General features: G+C 35.9%; 1 protein-coding gene and 1 long non-coding RNA gene across 2 annotated transcripts in view; one reads left to right on the forward strand and one right to left on the reverse strand.

Annotated features, from left to right (window-relative positions):
- Positions 1-16: 16 nt before the first annotated feature.
- LOC121423934 lies at positions 17-635 on the reverse strand. The gene is made up of 2 exons (XR_005971323.1): positions 285-635; positions 17-120 (listed from the first exon to the last, which is right to left on the reverse strand). It is a non-coding gene; the product is annotated as an uncharacterized LOC121423934 (long non-coding RNA).
- A 10,159-nt stretch (positions 636-10,794) lies between these two features.
- The window catches only part of LOC121423566 (glycogen debranching enzyme-like), a 43,256-nt gene continuing 37,481 nt past the window's right edge, over positions 10,795-16,569 (forward strand). Inside the window, exons 1-2 of the mRNA XM_041618925.1 lie at positions 10,795-13,362; positions 15,758-15,866. Coding sequence (XP_041474859.1) covers positions 13,330-13,362; positions 15,758-15,866 — 142 coding nt within the window. The 5' untranslated portion in view covers positions 10,795-13,329. The remainder of the gene's footprint in view (positions 13,363-15,757; positions 15,867-16,569) is intronic.

Genomic DNA, 16,569 nt, shown 5'->3' on the forward strand with positions numbered 1-16,569 from the left:
ATTGGTAAGGTTAGGAAAGTTTATGCAAGACTTAAATGCACAAATTATGAAAAGTTCTTGTTATGTGCTGAATGATATATCCAATTTTTCTCCTTTTTGGGAGTGAATTTCCTGTTCAACCTTGATGAAATGTTGATGTAGTAGTGCAAAGTTTCAGCAATCTATTGGTAAGGTTAGGAAAGTTTATGCATGACTTAAAACGCACAAATTATGAAAAGTTCTTGTTATGTGCTGAATGGTATATCCAATTTTTCTCCTTTGTGGGAGTGAATATCCTGTTCAACCTTCATGAAATGTTGATGTAGTAGTGCAAAGTTTGCATGCAGATGGGCATTTTCGTGGTAACTGATGTTACATGGCACAATTTTACACACTTTTCATTGTGTGTATGATTATCACTAAAACAACAAATGATGGGAGTACTAGCATGATGTAAATATTTGCAACAGTATTAACATGCCGTTTATTAATTCGACTTTTATGAGAAAGATGCACAGGTACATGTAATAAATGTATTTGAACATCAAACCTACTCCCTGCGTTTTTGACAGATTATTGAGATTTGCTGTTTTTTTTTCTTTAAGGGGAAGTTCACCCTGACAAAAGTTTATTGTAAAAATAGGAGAAAAAATAACAAAAAATATTGTTGGTTTGAGGAAAATCCATCAAAGATTAAGAAAGTTATTAGAATTTTAAGGCTTGGATTCGTGATGTCATAAAGAGCAGCAGTCCAATGTGTTATGTAATATAAAATGCAGAAATCTCTTTTTTTTTAATGGTTCGTGATGACTTATTTTTGTTTTCTTTTTAGGAACGGGTGTGAAATAATTTGTCTATTGATATACTGACGGTACAGTAAAAACCTTTTTCGATTTTCTGATAAAATAACATTTCATTGATTTTTACTATACGATATGTAGGAAAGCTGCTCGCATATGACGTTACAAATCAAATAATTAGAATTTCAATAACTTTTCTATTCTTTGAGAGACTTTTGTAGTCTAGTAATGTAGACCCACTTGAATGATAACATGCTACATGTAATTAACCACTCAATAATTTTTATACCGCAATAATTATGTTACCAAGTAGCAAAACAATTACTTTTCCTCTCAAAACGTTTTAGTTTCTCTATACAAATACAATTAAAGGTCAATTTATTCTCTGTAGTATTAATAGATATCTGAAAACGTATATATTTTAAGACTATGCATTTGTAACACACAGTCAATGAGAGACCACACACAGATGTGATTTTCACTAAATCCCCCCCCCTCGCTTTCTGTTCTGCCCTCTTGCTTCTCAAGATTTTTCCCTCCTTTCCTCACTCACAACTCACTCTCTGGCAGGAAAGGAAATTTTAATTCCTAGGGGCTATTTTTTCCCCCACATTGGGGCGATTGCTAAATTTTAGGGGCTATTTCTTTTATTTCCTGGGCTACTATTTTGTGCAACACGCCTGCTGTATGTAAAAATTATTATTTTCAAAAAAAAATTCTTGATTTTTTTTGGCAGATATTGAGGCAACTTAAGAAAGGTCAAGTCCACCCTAGAAAAATATTGATTTTAATAAATAGTGAAAAATCAAACTAGCACAACGCTGAAAATTTCATCAAAATTGGATGTAAAATAAGAAAGTTTTAACATTTTAAAGTTTTGCTTATTTTTCGCAAAACAGTGATATGCACAACTCAGTGACATCCAAATGAGACAGACTATAATGTCCCTCACTCACTATTTCTTTTGTTTTTTTATTGTTTTTTATTTTATTCCATTCACGAGTGGATACCATGCGCGACCATGGTGTCTCGAAAAGCACCCTAAACACGTAATTTCCATATTCTGAAAATGCACCCCTTAACAAGTATTGGCTTGTGAAATCCTACCCTTAACAAGTATTGGAAACAAAACGATACTCTTGGCAAATATTCCCTGAAATGAACCCCTTAACAAGTACAGGATTGTTTTATTGTTACGGGTCCTTCGGTCATCGGCTTTACCTTATTTGGTTTAGTGCGACCCCACCTTCTACACCTCGCGCAAATAGGACTCTAAACACGTAGTGTTGGGGCAAAAACGACATCCTTTATAAAACATTTTAATTTTGTTTTATCATCCCCGCAAATTCGACCCTAAACACGTAATTTTCCTAGCGAAATAGATACCCTTTTTTCATTATTTTTGTGTTTTTGACACCCTTATCACGTTACGTACGTAACGTGCCCTATCGTGAAAAGGACATCCTTTTTACGTGTTTTTTTTGGTCGCGCATGGTATCCACTCGTCAATGTAAGTGGCCCCCCCCGGGAATATTTCATTTTTTACAGATTTGACAATAAGTACCAATTTGACTGAACCATGCTAATTCCACATGTTCAGGGAGGAATTAATCGTTGTTTCACTGGACAATTAGGAGAAAATAGAATATTTCATATAATATAATACAATAGAAATAGTGAGTGGATGACGTCATCAGTCCCTCTATTGCATTTCCGACCAAGATGTGCATATAACTGTTATGTGAAATTAAGCGAAACTTTAAAATGCATAGCTTTCTTATTTTACATACGATTAAGGATTTTGATGATATTTTCAGTGTTATATTAGTTACATTTTTCTCTTGTTATTCAAATCAACATTTGTTGGGGTTGACTTGTCCTTTAAGAAAAGTTAGTCACCCTAAAGCATTACATTAGGGCATTTTGGGTTGTCATGTGGGCAAAAATCGCCCTTGCCCTCATGTATTTACTACGCAGCTCTCTTGCTCAAACACAGCCCCCCGGTCCCTCACACTCTCCTTTTTCCTTCCTCTTGCTTCATATCTGCAACAAAAGCCTTCCTGCTTTTTCTTTCTTTCTTTCTTTCTTCCTTCTTTCTCCCTCTCTCTCCTTTCTCCTCTTGGTTCTCAGCCTCTCACTGTACCACTTATAATATTTGCAACTACAGCCCCCACTACTGTCCTCCCTCTTTCTTCTATTTTCCTTCCCCTTCCCTTTCTGTTTTCTATCCTTTCCTTTCTTCATATTCTCTTTCTCCCTCTCTCTCACTTTGTCTCTTCTCTTCTCATTTCCTTTCTGCCCCTTCCCCTTTCCTGTCCTCCCTCATTTTCACTTCCTTTTCTTCCTTCTCAAAGTTCATTCTTTTTGTTTTCTTTGTCCTTTTCCTCCCCTCTCCCTGCCTTTTCCCCCCTTTTTTCACAATTGACAATTTTGCAGGGGCCGGGGGTTGGGGGGGTGGGGGGGAAAGACAGTCGATCATTATGCCTTGGAATAAAACGAGATAAGCCCTGGCCCTCCTATCCACCCAAAACCTCAGGCTTAGCCCGGGGGGGGGGGGGGGCACTTACATTGACGAGTGGATACCATGCGCGACCAAAAAACACGTAAAAAGGATGTCTTTTTAACGATAGGGCACGTTATGCGTTACGTACGTAACGTGATAAGGGTATCAAAAAAACAAAAATAATGAAAAAAGGTATCTATTTCGCTAGGAAAATTATGTGTTTAGGGTCGAATTTGCGGGGATGATAAAACAAAATTGAAAAGTTTTATAAAGGACGTCCTTTTTGCCCCAACACTTCGTGTTTAGAGTCCGATTTTTTCGAGGTTGTACTCTTTAAGGGGTTCATTTCAGGGAATTCAATATTTGCCAAGAGTAAAGTTTTGTTACTTGTTAAGGGTAGGGTTTCACACGCCAATACTTGTTAAGGGGTGCATTTTCAGAATATGGAAATTACGTGTTTAGGGTGCTTTTCAAGACCCCATGGTCACGCATGGTATCCCCTTGTGAATGGAAATGGCCCCCCCCCCCCCCCCCCCCGGGGGGGGGGGGCTTAGCCTGAGTTAATAATGAATGAATGCGGTCATGTATCATCTCGATAATGAATGAATGTTTGCTGCTTGTAGGACTATAGATCTCCATCCATCCACCCATCCACCCACCCACCCATCCATCCATCCATCCGATATTCATTGCCTCACTGGCATGGGATCACAGAAGGAGGGATGGGGGCTGGGGGGCTTCCCGGGGCTTTATTCCCAGGCCAGCCGCCGAGTTGAGCTGCATTTCCGGGTTACGGTACCGTACCGTATTGGCGCGGGTACGGTACGATACTGGCTCCAGTGCAGGACAGGCCTCACTCTCCTTCTCTCTGCCTCTGGCGACCCAGGAAATGCTTGACCCAAAGCTAACATTAAGAAATAATTTGGAAGAATTTGTGGCAGCCGAATTTGTCAACCCTCAACTTAAGTTTTACGGTACCGGTAAGCATTAATCTTTTACACTGTAATTTTCTCTAGGGCCTAGTTCAGGGCCCAGAGTCAGAGGACCGGTTAGTTCAGGGAGCCGTGGCCGAATGTGCCATTGGCACTTACACACCGCGGTTGAGCGATTAATCTCCTGTGCAGTTCGATTTATCGGAACATGGAAACGTGATATCCGTACTTACAAGATGCACATGAAAATCGCACGTGTCGGCAATCAACTTGTGCATGAACTGATGTCCAGAGACTTATAATTAATCAAAACATGAGCAAATAAAAGCTCATCTCTCGGTCTGTGTTTTTTCATTACATAGGCCTAGGCCGAATCATTGTTTAGGGAACCACTAATAATCATGACTTTGATTTGTAGTTGTACCAGAGATGCCAAGTTCAAAGACCAGCTACGCGTGAGATTTTCTGTGAATCTGAGTGAGATCACAGACATTGTGTACAATGTATATGGGGATAGGCTGTGATAGTTGCGTGAGACAGAGATTTGAGGGGATGAACAAGAGTCCAAAATGCTTGAGTCTCGCGCATAATGCGTGAGACTTGGTAGCTCTGTTGTACTACTACAGGTCTGTCACGTCACTAGCTACATGACTATGACTATGTGACAAAAAAAAATGAAAATCATAAATTTGGTGTCATTTGCTTTGAAAGGTCTTTTTATTTTAAGAGCTTTCAAATGAACTCTAATTTTCATCAAAGAATTATAAAGTTATTTCAGTTTAAGTCGTGCATATTCATCCAAATTTGTGGCCATTGTAATGTCATGTCAATGGAATACATAGAGTCATCCATAATTTTTGTGACCATTTTGAACCCAAGTCTCCAACAGGCTTTAACTTTTTTGTTTTTGAGCCCTTTGAAGTAATTTTGGTATCAATGGAAATGTGAAAGAAAGCTCAATTCATTGATGTGTTATCATGTCACTTTTTTTTTTCGTAATATGTGTACAATTATTTATTCCAATTCTAATTGTGCAAATTACACAAAATAACAATTAATTGCCTCTTTTTTTGCCAAGTGAAAGTGATCGTGATAGATAATTAATATAATTTAGTTGGCATTAAAACAGCATCATGTGGTAGATAATTTTCTTTAATGAGTTTTGTTTTAAGTATTGTCTTTGTAATTTGTAATGCATTTTTTTTGTCTCACCTGCATAGCAGAGTGAGACTATACGTCAACATCAAATCTTAACCTGAGGTTAAGTTTTTGAAATGACATAACTTAAAAAGTATATGGACCTAGTTCATGAAACTTGGCCATAAGGTTAATCAAGTATTACTGAACATCCTATTAGAGTTTCATGTCACATGACCAAGGTCAAAGGTCATTTAGGGTCAATGAATTTAGGCCATGTTGGGGGAATCAATATCAAAATCTTAACCTGAGGTTAAGTTTTTTGAAATGTCATCATAACTTAGAAAATATATGGACCTAGTTCATTAAACTTGGACATAAGGTTAATCAAGTATCACCAAACATCCTGCATGAGTTTCACGTCACATGACCAAGGTCAAAGGTCATTTAGGGTCAATGAACTTTGGCCGATTTGGGGGTATCTGTTGAATTACAGTCAAAACTTTAACAGTTTTTGGATCTGATTCATGAAACTTGAACATAATAGTAATCAAGTATCTCTGAACATCCTGTGCAAGTTTCAGGTCACATGATCAAGGTCAAAGGTCATTTAGGGTCAATGAACTTTGGCCGAATTGGGGGTATTTGTTGAATTACCATCATAACTTTGAAAGTGTGTTGGTCTAGTTCATAAAACTTGGACATAAGAGTAATCAAGTATCACTGAACATCCTGTGCGCATTTTAGGTCACATGACCAGGGCCAAAGGTCAATGAACTTTGGCCATAATGGAGGTATCTGTTGAATTACTATCATAACTTTGCAAGTTTATTGATCTGACTTTTGAAACTTGGACCTAAGAGTAATCAAGTATCACTGAATATCCTGTGCAAGTTTCAGGTCACATGATCAAGGTCAAAGGTCATGTGAGATCAATGAACTTTGGCCGCATTTGGGGTATTTGTTGAATTACCATCCTATCTCTGTAAGTGTATTGGTCTAATTCATAAAATGTGGAAATAAGAGTAACCAAGTATCACTGAACATCTTGTGTGAGTTATAGTACTTTTCAAAGTCAGCACTGCTGCTATGTTGAATCGCGTGATTCAGGTGAGACGGCCAGAGGCATTCCACTTGTTTCTGATATAAATTACAAGCCTTTTTGCAACTTTAGTATTGTATACATATACAGGGTATTTTTTGACATATAATTATTATTCTTTTTGTACTTTGTATGGAATAAACATACAAGTATGCTATTTTCCGATGTATTTGATTGTTTTACCGATTCTTTATGTATGTTATTGTTTCAACAATATGTTATACATACATGTATAATATGTAGCTTTTGATTTTAGAGACCCTGGGCATTTGATTACAATTTCTTTTAGGAGGGATGAGTAGCCGAGTGTTAAATATGTATGTAGCATTTTGTGCAATTTATTGTGTCAAGAAGGTCAAGGATACATACATGTAAAAATTAAGCTTTAATATAACATCAGTTTTCAATGCATTCTTAGATTTGTATATATATTATGAATGCCCCGTTTGAGCTATCTTTTTTTTAAAGAAAAATAAATAAATTCAGATTCAAGAGTGAATTCACTGCACATAAATGTAGACATACATGTACTTCCATACTATTATGAAACAACAAAATTAGCAAGATTTTGCGGAAAAGAATTTTGCAATCCAAACTTACCAATCTTCTAAAGATAAACTTGAAAGGCTCCAAATGATTAATTGAAGACAAAAGAAAAGGAAAAGATTGATCTATATCTTTCAAAATAAAACAACAACCAGAAAAAACAGATCAAAGCTCTAAACCAACAACATTACAAATACAGACATCAAAGCTCCAAACAAACACTCAAAACAAGAGCTAAATAAAAGTGAGTGACACAAAAACTTGTACAAATCCCATCCCCATTTTCCAGTTACTAGTATACATGTACACTGTATGTACAACCGTCCACCTGCACCCCTCATGAAAAAAAAATGAAAAAGAAATATAATGAAATTAATAAATAGAAATAAAAGACTAATGAATGCAGTTTAGACCCATGTGGAAATGAAATATTCTTTCCTCTGAGTTTTCATGTATTTTCTTTACAAGAGTGATAAAATTATTAATTAAAGCAACATAATTTTTGCATTTTGATTAAAAAGTCAACATTTCTGATATTACCTTTTCAAAAGCAAATCCAGTCTCCAAATAATGATACATGATTGAAAAGTTCCCATATATATTGTTTTTTCTACAGACCCCCATAAATTTTGCATTTTAATTAAAAAAGTCAACATTGATATTCTAATTTCAAAATCACATCCAGTTTCCAAATGATGGAACATGATTGAACAATCAACCAACTTTACTCTTGAGTCACAGGGAGAAAAAAAAGAGCCTCGGAAAAAAAGCCCAGAAAATATCCATTCACTGAAAAGCTTATCCAATGCACCAGATTTTTTATTCAATAGGTTGAGAAAAGTACATGTACATGTAGCCAACGATTTTTGCCACTCAATTGTGATCATATTTAGTATTTTTTTTATCTAGTTCCATTGGTTCATGAAGAAGGGAGATATTAAAGCATTCTACATTTCATGTTCTGCTTGTTCTATTCCTGTTTTAGAAATTGAAAATTTGCATGGGAAAATACTGACAGAAATGACATCACAGAAGAAGCAATGATGGTTCAATGTAAATCCTCCAAATTTAGAGTGAGCCCTCTACAGTTCTATCATGGATTTGTGAGAAAAAAAGGGGAATGGATCTTCACTGGGCATGTGTTGAGGTGGTGCTTTTCCTGAGCTAAAAAGAGCTTACCAAAAACCATTTCCCCACCCGCCGGGATAAAGCCGCTGTCGAGGAGGGATGGGGGAGCATTAAACATAGATCACTCATATGAAAAAAAATATGCTAAATTCTTAGTTTACATTTGATAATTTTTATTATGCTAGTTTGATTTTTATTCTAGATTTTATTACGGTAACTTCTATTGAGTGAAAACTTACCCTGTAATTGTTGATTTATTTACAGAACTCATTCAGGACAAGTTGAAGGCCTGAAAATGGCAACTGTATTTTCTCTCTTTTTCTTTTAACGTTTCGCCTATAAAGTGTTTCACAAATGCAGGGAGATTTGAAGAGAATATGTTGAAAAGATACATGTAGAATAGAAGTTTACCAAAAACAGTGATTTTGAAGTTTCTATTGCATAGCCAACAACAGTTCTTAGTGGCCAAGTTTTCCTATTGTTTTTGTTTTGAAGCTTTATTAAGTGCTAAAAATAAATCGTCACAGACAGCACATGTAACTAAAGTGCAGATGTGCAGAATAAGATCTTTGTTATTGTACATGTACATCTATGAGTTTTAGGGCTCTACATAAAATATAATTTTGGTAAACTGTAAAATGTGGTTTAATATAGTTTATTACAGTATATTTATCTTTATGTGTAGTGATTCATACTTATTGATTTTTCAAATTATTTTTATTTTGGTTATTGCTATTTCCTGATTTAATTTGATAATTCATTTCATTGTAAATACTAATTTCTTAATGGGGGTGATATTTTGGTTGGTTAATTGTTAACTTGTATTCGTTGGACAAAATATTGTACATGGAGATTATCATTTGATAGATGTGGGTCATTCCTTCGATTAGACATGGCTGTATAGCATGTTATGCAGGAATGGTAACTGATAGCTTCGTATGCTGTATACATTAACATTTAAGACTTGAGCACTTCTTATCTAGCCTCATTCCTGGGCTAGATTGTATTTTCTACTTCTAACTACAAGTATGGCACTGAATTTTTTCATTTGTCTTTGACAGAATTTTTTTCACAATTCAATGAAACATGCACAGTACATTTACACTATTAAAAATTAGTGCAGGTCTACTGAAGGGCTATACATGTGCACATGTACTCACAAAGGAAAATTGTTAAATTCATTCAGGCAATGAAAATCCTGAAATGGATAAAAAAAGTTATTTTTCAACCACTAATTGTAAAGTACCTGCAATTGGCAATAGCATAGTATCAAGTTTCCTGACTTACATCATCAAATTTTTTTTTTTCAAGCTAGGCCTATATATTTATTCACTATAAAGACAAAACGGATGGAAGCAAGGCTAATTAAGATTGCCCCTCCCTTATTGCTGTTGTTTCCTAACTATGATGTCAGTTATCAGCAGAGGTCAAGATGAACCAATACTAGTAGTCTGATCAGGGGTGACCGCACTGTTGTAGTTTGCTGCTCAAGGCCTTCACCCAAGGAAAATGGTCTGAATATGCAGCCTAAGGTCCTTGGCATTGGCTTGTGTACAGAAGGTACCAATTGATGCTGCTTTATTTATGCTGGTCTTGTGTGAAGACCCACTTGACCCTGATTGAAGCTGTGGTACTCTGAAATTTTGATTTATAGTGGAGGGGTGGAGCAAGGTAATGTTAAAGTGACTTCATTTATATTCCAAAGCAAAAGAAAATATGGTAATTGCCTAGTTAAACAGTTAAACCAACACATTTTTTCCCTTGGACTTTTGCTCCTTTTCTTTCCTCATTTTCTTGATTATAATCCTTTGAACTTGAAGAATCATGGGGGGGGGGTACGCTTCTGTCCATCAATGTTCATGAAGCATGCCCACCATAAGCATACCTAGGATTTTCCACAGGGGGGGGGGGCAAAATCGTCCGCAAAGAAATTTGACAAAAAAGGTCTTTAACCACAAACAATGGATTACGTGCCAGAAAAAACAGAAAAAAAATTGAAAAGCAAAAAAAGAAATATATATGTATCTTCAAATTCTTGTCGGGGGGGGGGGGGGGGAGGGTGCGGTCTGCCTCCCTGCCCCCCCCTCCATAGGTACGCTAGTGACCCCCACCCTGATTCTCATCTAATAGATTCTTTTATTTTACAGGCCATCATAAAGCATGACATTCATCTGTGCATGGGGGGGGGGGGTTCTGCCAGTGGCCCCCTGTCCCTCCATGCTTTAATGTTTAATTTAATGCACCCCATCACCAAATCTCATGATCTTTGATTTTATAACAATTTACAAACGAGGAAATTAATGTTAAAAAATATTGAAGAAAACACAATTCACTTTATAAACAAGGCTTGTTACAAGGTATAATACTGTTTTGCACGTTCAGTTTTAAATAGCCTCATCCTAGATTTTCCGTTTCAAAAAATGTAAAACATATGCACCTGTGATATGTATTCAAGTTGAAATCATATAAAAATGTTTGGGAAAAAAGAATAGTGTGCAATGTGAATGTTGTTTCTGACACACACATGTACATGTATGCCATGGCCCTGTAAACTAGCAGGTTTTTTTTTTTTAGGTTCCGGATGCATTGTATGCTGGTATTTTATTATTGACCTCCAATTTGTAATTGGTTTCATTGTCATGATTAGTAGAAAACTACCAGGAAGTATCAGACATGTATTTATCTTTCTGTTCACATGTAAGGAGAATAGATGGACCATCATTGAATGACTGATGTGTTGGACAGATCGGGAAAATAGTGGTTGCAATTGCTTGACATGTTCAGCAAATTTTTATGCAGTGTCATTCTACAACCAGCAAACAAAGCATGAATTGCATTTAAAGTGATAAATTGTTTGGAGCTATTCTGTGCAGTTTATAGCTTTGTTTGATTTGTGCATGCTTGTCAATAGCCAGGCAGGATGCCAGCTGATTGTGGGAATGGAGCGATCCGATTGGCCATCAGGTGACACACCCCCAGTCACTCCTCCAACTTATTGTTCCACATTTGTGCACTCCATGTACAACAGCAGCACACATGCATTTCCACAAAGTGAATAGTATGCATGATACACACTTGCACAAGGAGTAGATTCTCTGGTGTTAATTTTGTCTACACGTCAATTGATTAGCCATGGAGGTACCGGTATATGGATGTTGACTAGTTTTGGGCCCGAATTCACAAAGGTGGTTTTGAAAACCCACGGTTGAGTCCATGGTTTATGCAGATTTCCTGTATAAATTAAGCTTATTTTACTGCGTATGTTAAAAAATGTCCAATGCTGATGTGCGCTTTTGTCAGAGTGCGCGAAATTGACGCTTGTTGCCGTGGTTATCCAAGCTATTTTATTCATGAGTCCACTGTTTTGAATAATGAGTCCACTCTTCAAATAGTGGACTCATGAATAGAATAGCCTATCTAACCATGGTAGGCATCAATTTGGCGCACTGTGACCAAAGCGTGCATCGGCATTGGAATTTTGTATACAAGCGCCTGATACGCGCTAAGCGTAATTTTTAAAGGAAAGCCATGGACTTAACCGAGGGTTTTCAAAACCAACTTTGTGAATTCGGGCCATAATGTCTGATTTCTTCTCTGATTGTTTAGAATCATGATAAAATGGCTATAAAATATGCTTCATGTACATGGTTGAAAGAATGTGGTGCCGTCAGTGGCTCTCCTTTTAGAGTTTGAATAATCGACAGCTCAGGAAATCATTTGGAAGGAAACACCAGAGGAATAGAGTGAAAACTATCTGAAAACTATTTGAACTATTATACCTTCATTATCTGGGATACTGGCAACAGAACCATTGATTAACATTGCAGTGTGCAATCCCTCATTCTCCACGGCAAGACTTTGAGTATTATCTTCAAAGGAAGAAAGAGGTCTCAAATTTATTGAGACTTTAGGACTACAGTTTGAACAACCAGGAACTTGGAACATATTTGTGGATTTTACTTGTGTTTTCTTCTGTAGATCTCAAATGGCATAACAAGGATTTGTTACCTGAAGCAGATCAACATGTGTATGAATAGGAGATTTATGAGAGCCTGAGGGTTTTACTGTCAAGGGTGAATGGTTTCAGGCTGTAAAAAAAAAATCTGCTCCAGAGAGTACCAATAAACAAATCCTATGACTATGCAATCTTGTTCTGCGAATCCTGGTGTGTATGTTATGCCACTACTGCATTTATTCAGTGAGTTTGTACAGAAGGAAGTTTATTTTATTTCATTTGTTCAGCTGTGAATTGGAATGACTGAGTGGAGTATATACCGGTACTGTATATTCATTGAATTTTGACTCTTAAAGTTGATCCTCTTTGTGTGGAACCAACATGGCCTGGAAGCTGCCAGCACCTCTTGGTTGGCGTTGTACTGACAACTAAAACTGAAAAAAAATACAACTTTACTCACTGTAAAGAGACAGTATCTTGTACAGTGTGGCTTAACTTTTATTTGCAAATCAAAATTGGAAATTGAGCTGAAGCTGGAAGCCTTTAATTTTACCAGTATTTTAGAGTGTGGAACTTCATAATCAAATGGAACATAAATCTTTTCATTGGATTTTGGCAATAGAAATTGAGTGACTTCTTGTGAAACTGGATGGAATTGTGTTGACCTCAAACTGTAAACAAGTATTAAGTGGTTCGAAACCATTAAAACCTCAATAATATCTATACTGTAGATATTTAAAAGCTACTTTGATTTGCTATTTGTCGCTGGAAATTTCAGCCTCAATGTCTGACCAGGAAACAAAAGTGAAACTTCACATTTTGGCATACATTCTGCATGCCTAAGGAATAAAAAGATCAGATTGCTGAAAATGCTGAAAATATTGGTCAGTTAATGTTACTTTAATATGGTTTATCGGACATGCTACTGCTTTGAACAACTGTTAATGGTTGAATAGTTGGCTTTTGAGTGTGTTTAACTAATGCTGACAACCATTGGAAATTGATCTGCGATGGTAAATGAATGTTTGCTTAGCTGTGAACATCAATAATGATCTACACACTTTACAGCTATCCTAACCAAATCCAGTCTGAAACAGTTCTATGAGGATCATTCGTTTGTCTGTTGGCAACGTTGAATTATTATTTTCATTTGGCTGGCTTTTGCACCATTTTAAGTACATGTGGTTCCTGATGTATTGAACAAATATCAGGTGGTCTGATTGAATGCTTGTATTTCATTAACAATCATGTCATCTCTTTGGATCAGTGCACATGGTCGTGTAAGTAAAGTATTTTATCATGGGAGAGTAATGGTTTATAGAGACCATGATAATTTACGTATACATGTAGGCCTAGAGGCTTGCATACAATAAAACTAAATAGTCAATATAAATCACACCATTTGTAAACTTAATCTGGGGAGCATGTCATGAAAGGACTTGTCAGATGCATTATCTGACAAGTCCCATTTTATCCGTTAGTTACTTTTGACAGTGCCTCTCATCTCAGCCAATCAAAATCAAGAAAAGTTGTCAGATATCTGACAACTTGTGGGACAAAAATGTTGATGAAAACGCTTCCCTGAAGTTAGTCATACCTGTTATGAATTTGATACCAATTGTGTACAAGATCCATTAAAACTAAAGCCTTCAAGACTTGGTTATGGACTCGGGGTGAATTCTCCTCCGAAATGCCCACAAGTGCCCTTGCAAAACTGAAAAAGATTCCTAGCAATTTCAGTAGGGTGCTATGCAATCCATGATTGCAGTGTAGTAAATTTTGATTTGTGAGCTCTGAACGAGGACACATAAAGTTTCTTTTACATTTTTTTTCCTTTTGGTGTGTAGCCTTTATGTACCCATGTCCAGAAGAACCCTGGTGAAATATCAAATCAGAGTCTAACCCTCTTGTGGAGTGCGGACTAATCATTTTTTTTAAATAAATTGTGTATATTTTGTAATTTTGGCCTCCAAGATATTATTCAGATATTAATTTTTGGCTTTTAAACTGCAATCCTACAATAGATTGTACATGTATGAAGTCACACTGTATCTTGAAGTGCTAGATATTGGTAATTATGGTAGAATATTCAAAAATTTTCTTGACACTTTTAAATATCATTGTTCAAACAGAGATATCAATAAGTTGTGATAACAATTATATTCTGAGAGCAAGGTCAGAGATAAAAATAGTCTGATTATCATGATTATTGTCAAATATACATCTGTAACCATACCCTTTGATTCTGTCATTCCATATTTTGGTGTATTCACTACATTTTATCATTTGTGAAAACATGCTTTGTACAGGTTTATAACTTAAACTTACAATAGTATCTACATGTACTGTGGAAAAGTAGTACACTGTCAGTTTCATAGACATGCATGTATGGCATATAATAATAGTCAAAATGAGATACATGTATAATAAGTCATATAGGCCCAAAAGATGATGATTGCATTGAGTGCAGACCACATACTATTTAGATGTGAACACTATTTTGAGATCAATAAAATAAGTCTATTAGGAATGCAAATAGAATGAGACTGGCCAGCAATCCACTTAGAAAGGAATCTTGCTATAAATTACTCTCCGTGGAGGTGCCAATTATGTGGAGCGCGAGCTAGAGAGGTTCATGTCAATTCAAAACCCTGTGCCCTGTACTGAAAGGTCATGAAAGAAGGAAAGAAAGAACGAGAGAGGATGGAGGAGGATTGAAGGGATCACTTGATCAATATGCAGTTTGTCTTCTCACTTTATAATCTAAAACCAAATTTTCAATAACATTTTTAATAAACCTATTGCAATCATTCATTTTGATTACATGATAGTATAAAAGTATTTATGAAATAGGACCCTTGTCTCAAACACTGAGAGAACATTTTATTTTGTTTGTTTATTCATTTATTTCAAAATTTTAACCATAGTATCCTGTTAAGCTTTATACAAACAAATGTGTAAAATTACACAATATATACAATCAAAACATTCATTAAAAAGTCACTGGTCTTCCACAGGGCTCTGCATTATTATCTAAATACATATAATTCATAACATAAAGAAAACTAAAACATTTCATTATAATTAAAGAGTCATCCCATCAAAACAAAAGAAAAGAAGACATTCATGTATATGCACAACATTGGCAAGGTGATTGGAAAGTCTCAGACCCTGTTCTCATTACCACTCTAAGACTGGTTTATCGGTACTGGAAACTAGTTTAGTGGAAACTAGTAAGTTAACGTAATGAGAACGGTCGAAACAGTCTTTTAAGTGATCTTCCAAACCAGTTCAGAAAACCACCTCGCGATGTAGTTTTGAAGATCGCTTTGCTTCGTTAAACTGGTTTTAGCGTAAGTGGGGACACAACCCTTCTTCGGGGAGCGATCTTAGCATGTTTTGAGCATTGTGTAGACTGTCGACGCTACGATTTTGAATTTCGTCCGAGACGTCATCTTCTCTGAGCATTCCCATAGCAACAAGGCCACTTTACTTGAAGTGCTTTTGAAAACCACTTTGGGAACGCCAGCAAAGCGATCTTCCAAACTTGTTTCCAGAACTGATTTCCAGTATTTAGTTTTAGAAAGTATAATGAGAACGGTGACTGTCTTGTTAGTGAATAAATGATATAATTCTGAAAGTTTTATGTAATTTCCTCTTTTTTTCTTTGCTTAGCTTGACCTTTCGATCCGAGGGTCAACGATCATCATGGCCAGTCAGGTCAGAAAGATGACCCTCAATGAGGGAGAACACAAAAACACCACTCTTTACAGACTCAAAAAAGGTAAGATACACTTTTAAAATTTGCTTTTGTATTGATTTAAATTGTTATGTTTTTGTTTTGAATATTTTGTGTTTGTTTTTATTATTTGCTTTATTTTTTTTGTGATTTGATGTCTGAAAGCTACAGCTGGAGATGATATCCTGAAGTTTTTCAGCCAATTCCATGCTTTGGAAAAAAACTTTTATGTCAAGAGAAAAAAAAAAGCATGCAAATAGTTTATTTTAATCTTATGATAGCAACAGTTACCCTGTAAGCCCATTTTTATTTCACATCCCTCAAATGCTGTTTCAGGGTATACAATCTAGTAATGAACTGGAGTAGTGATAGATGATTTTTACCATTGAAGCTTAAGAAGGGCTCTTACAGGTAGGAATCGTTTGCATGCTCAACCTAAAATAAAGCAGATACAAATCAACAGTGCCATCTTGAGTCCTCAACTACTCATTCCTGGCCAGTTTCCTGACACATGATGCTAGTGTAGTCTAGTAATATAGACCCACTTGAATGATAACATGCTTAACTACTCAATACATTTATACCGCAATAATAGTTTTACAAAGTAGCAAAACAATTAATTTTCCTTTCAAAACATTTTAGTTTATCTATACTTGTTAATACAACCATAGGACAATTTATTCTCTGTAGTATTTAAATATCTGAAAATGTATATTTTAAAGACTATGTATTTATAACACACAGTCAA

The sequence above is a fragment of the Lytechinus variegatus genome, chromosome 11 (genome assembly GCF_018143015.1).
Source record: "Lytechinus variegatus isolate NC3 chromosome 11, Lvar_3.0, whole genome shotgun sequence".
Classification (NCBI taxonomy): Eukaryota; Metazoa; Echinodermata; class Echinoidea; order Temnopleuroida; family Toxopneustidae; genus Lytechinus; species Lytechinus variegatus.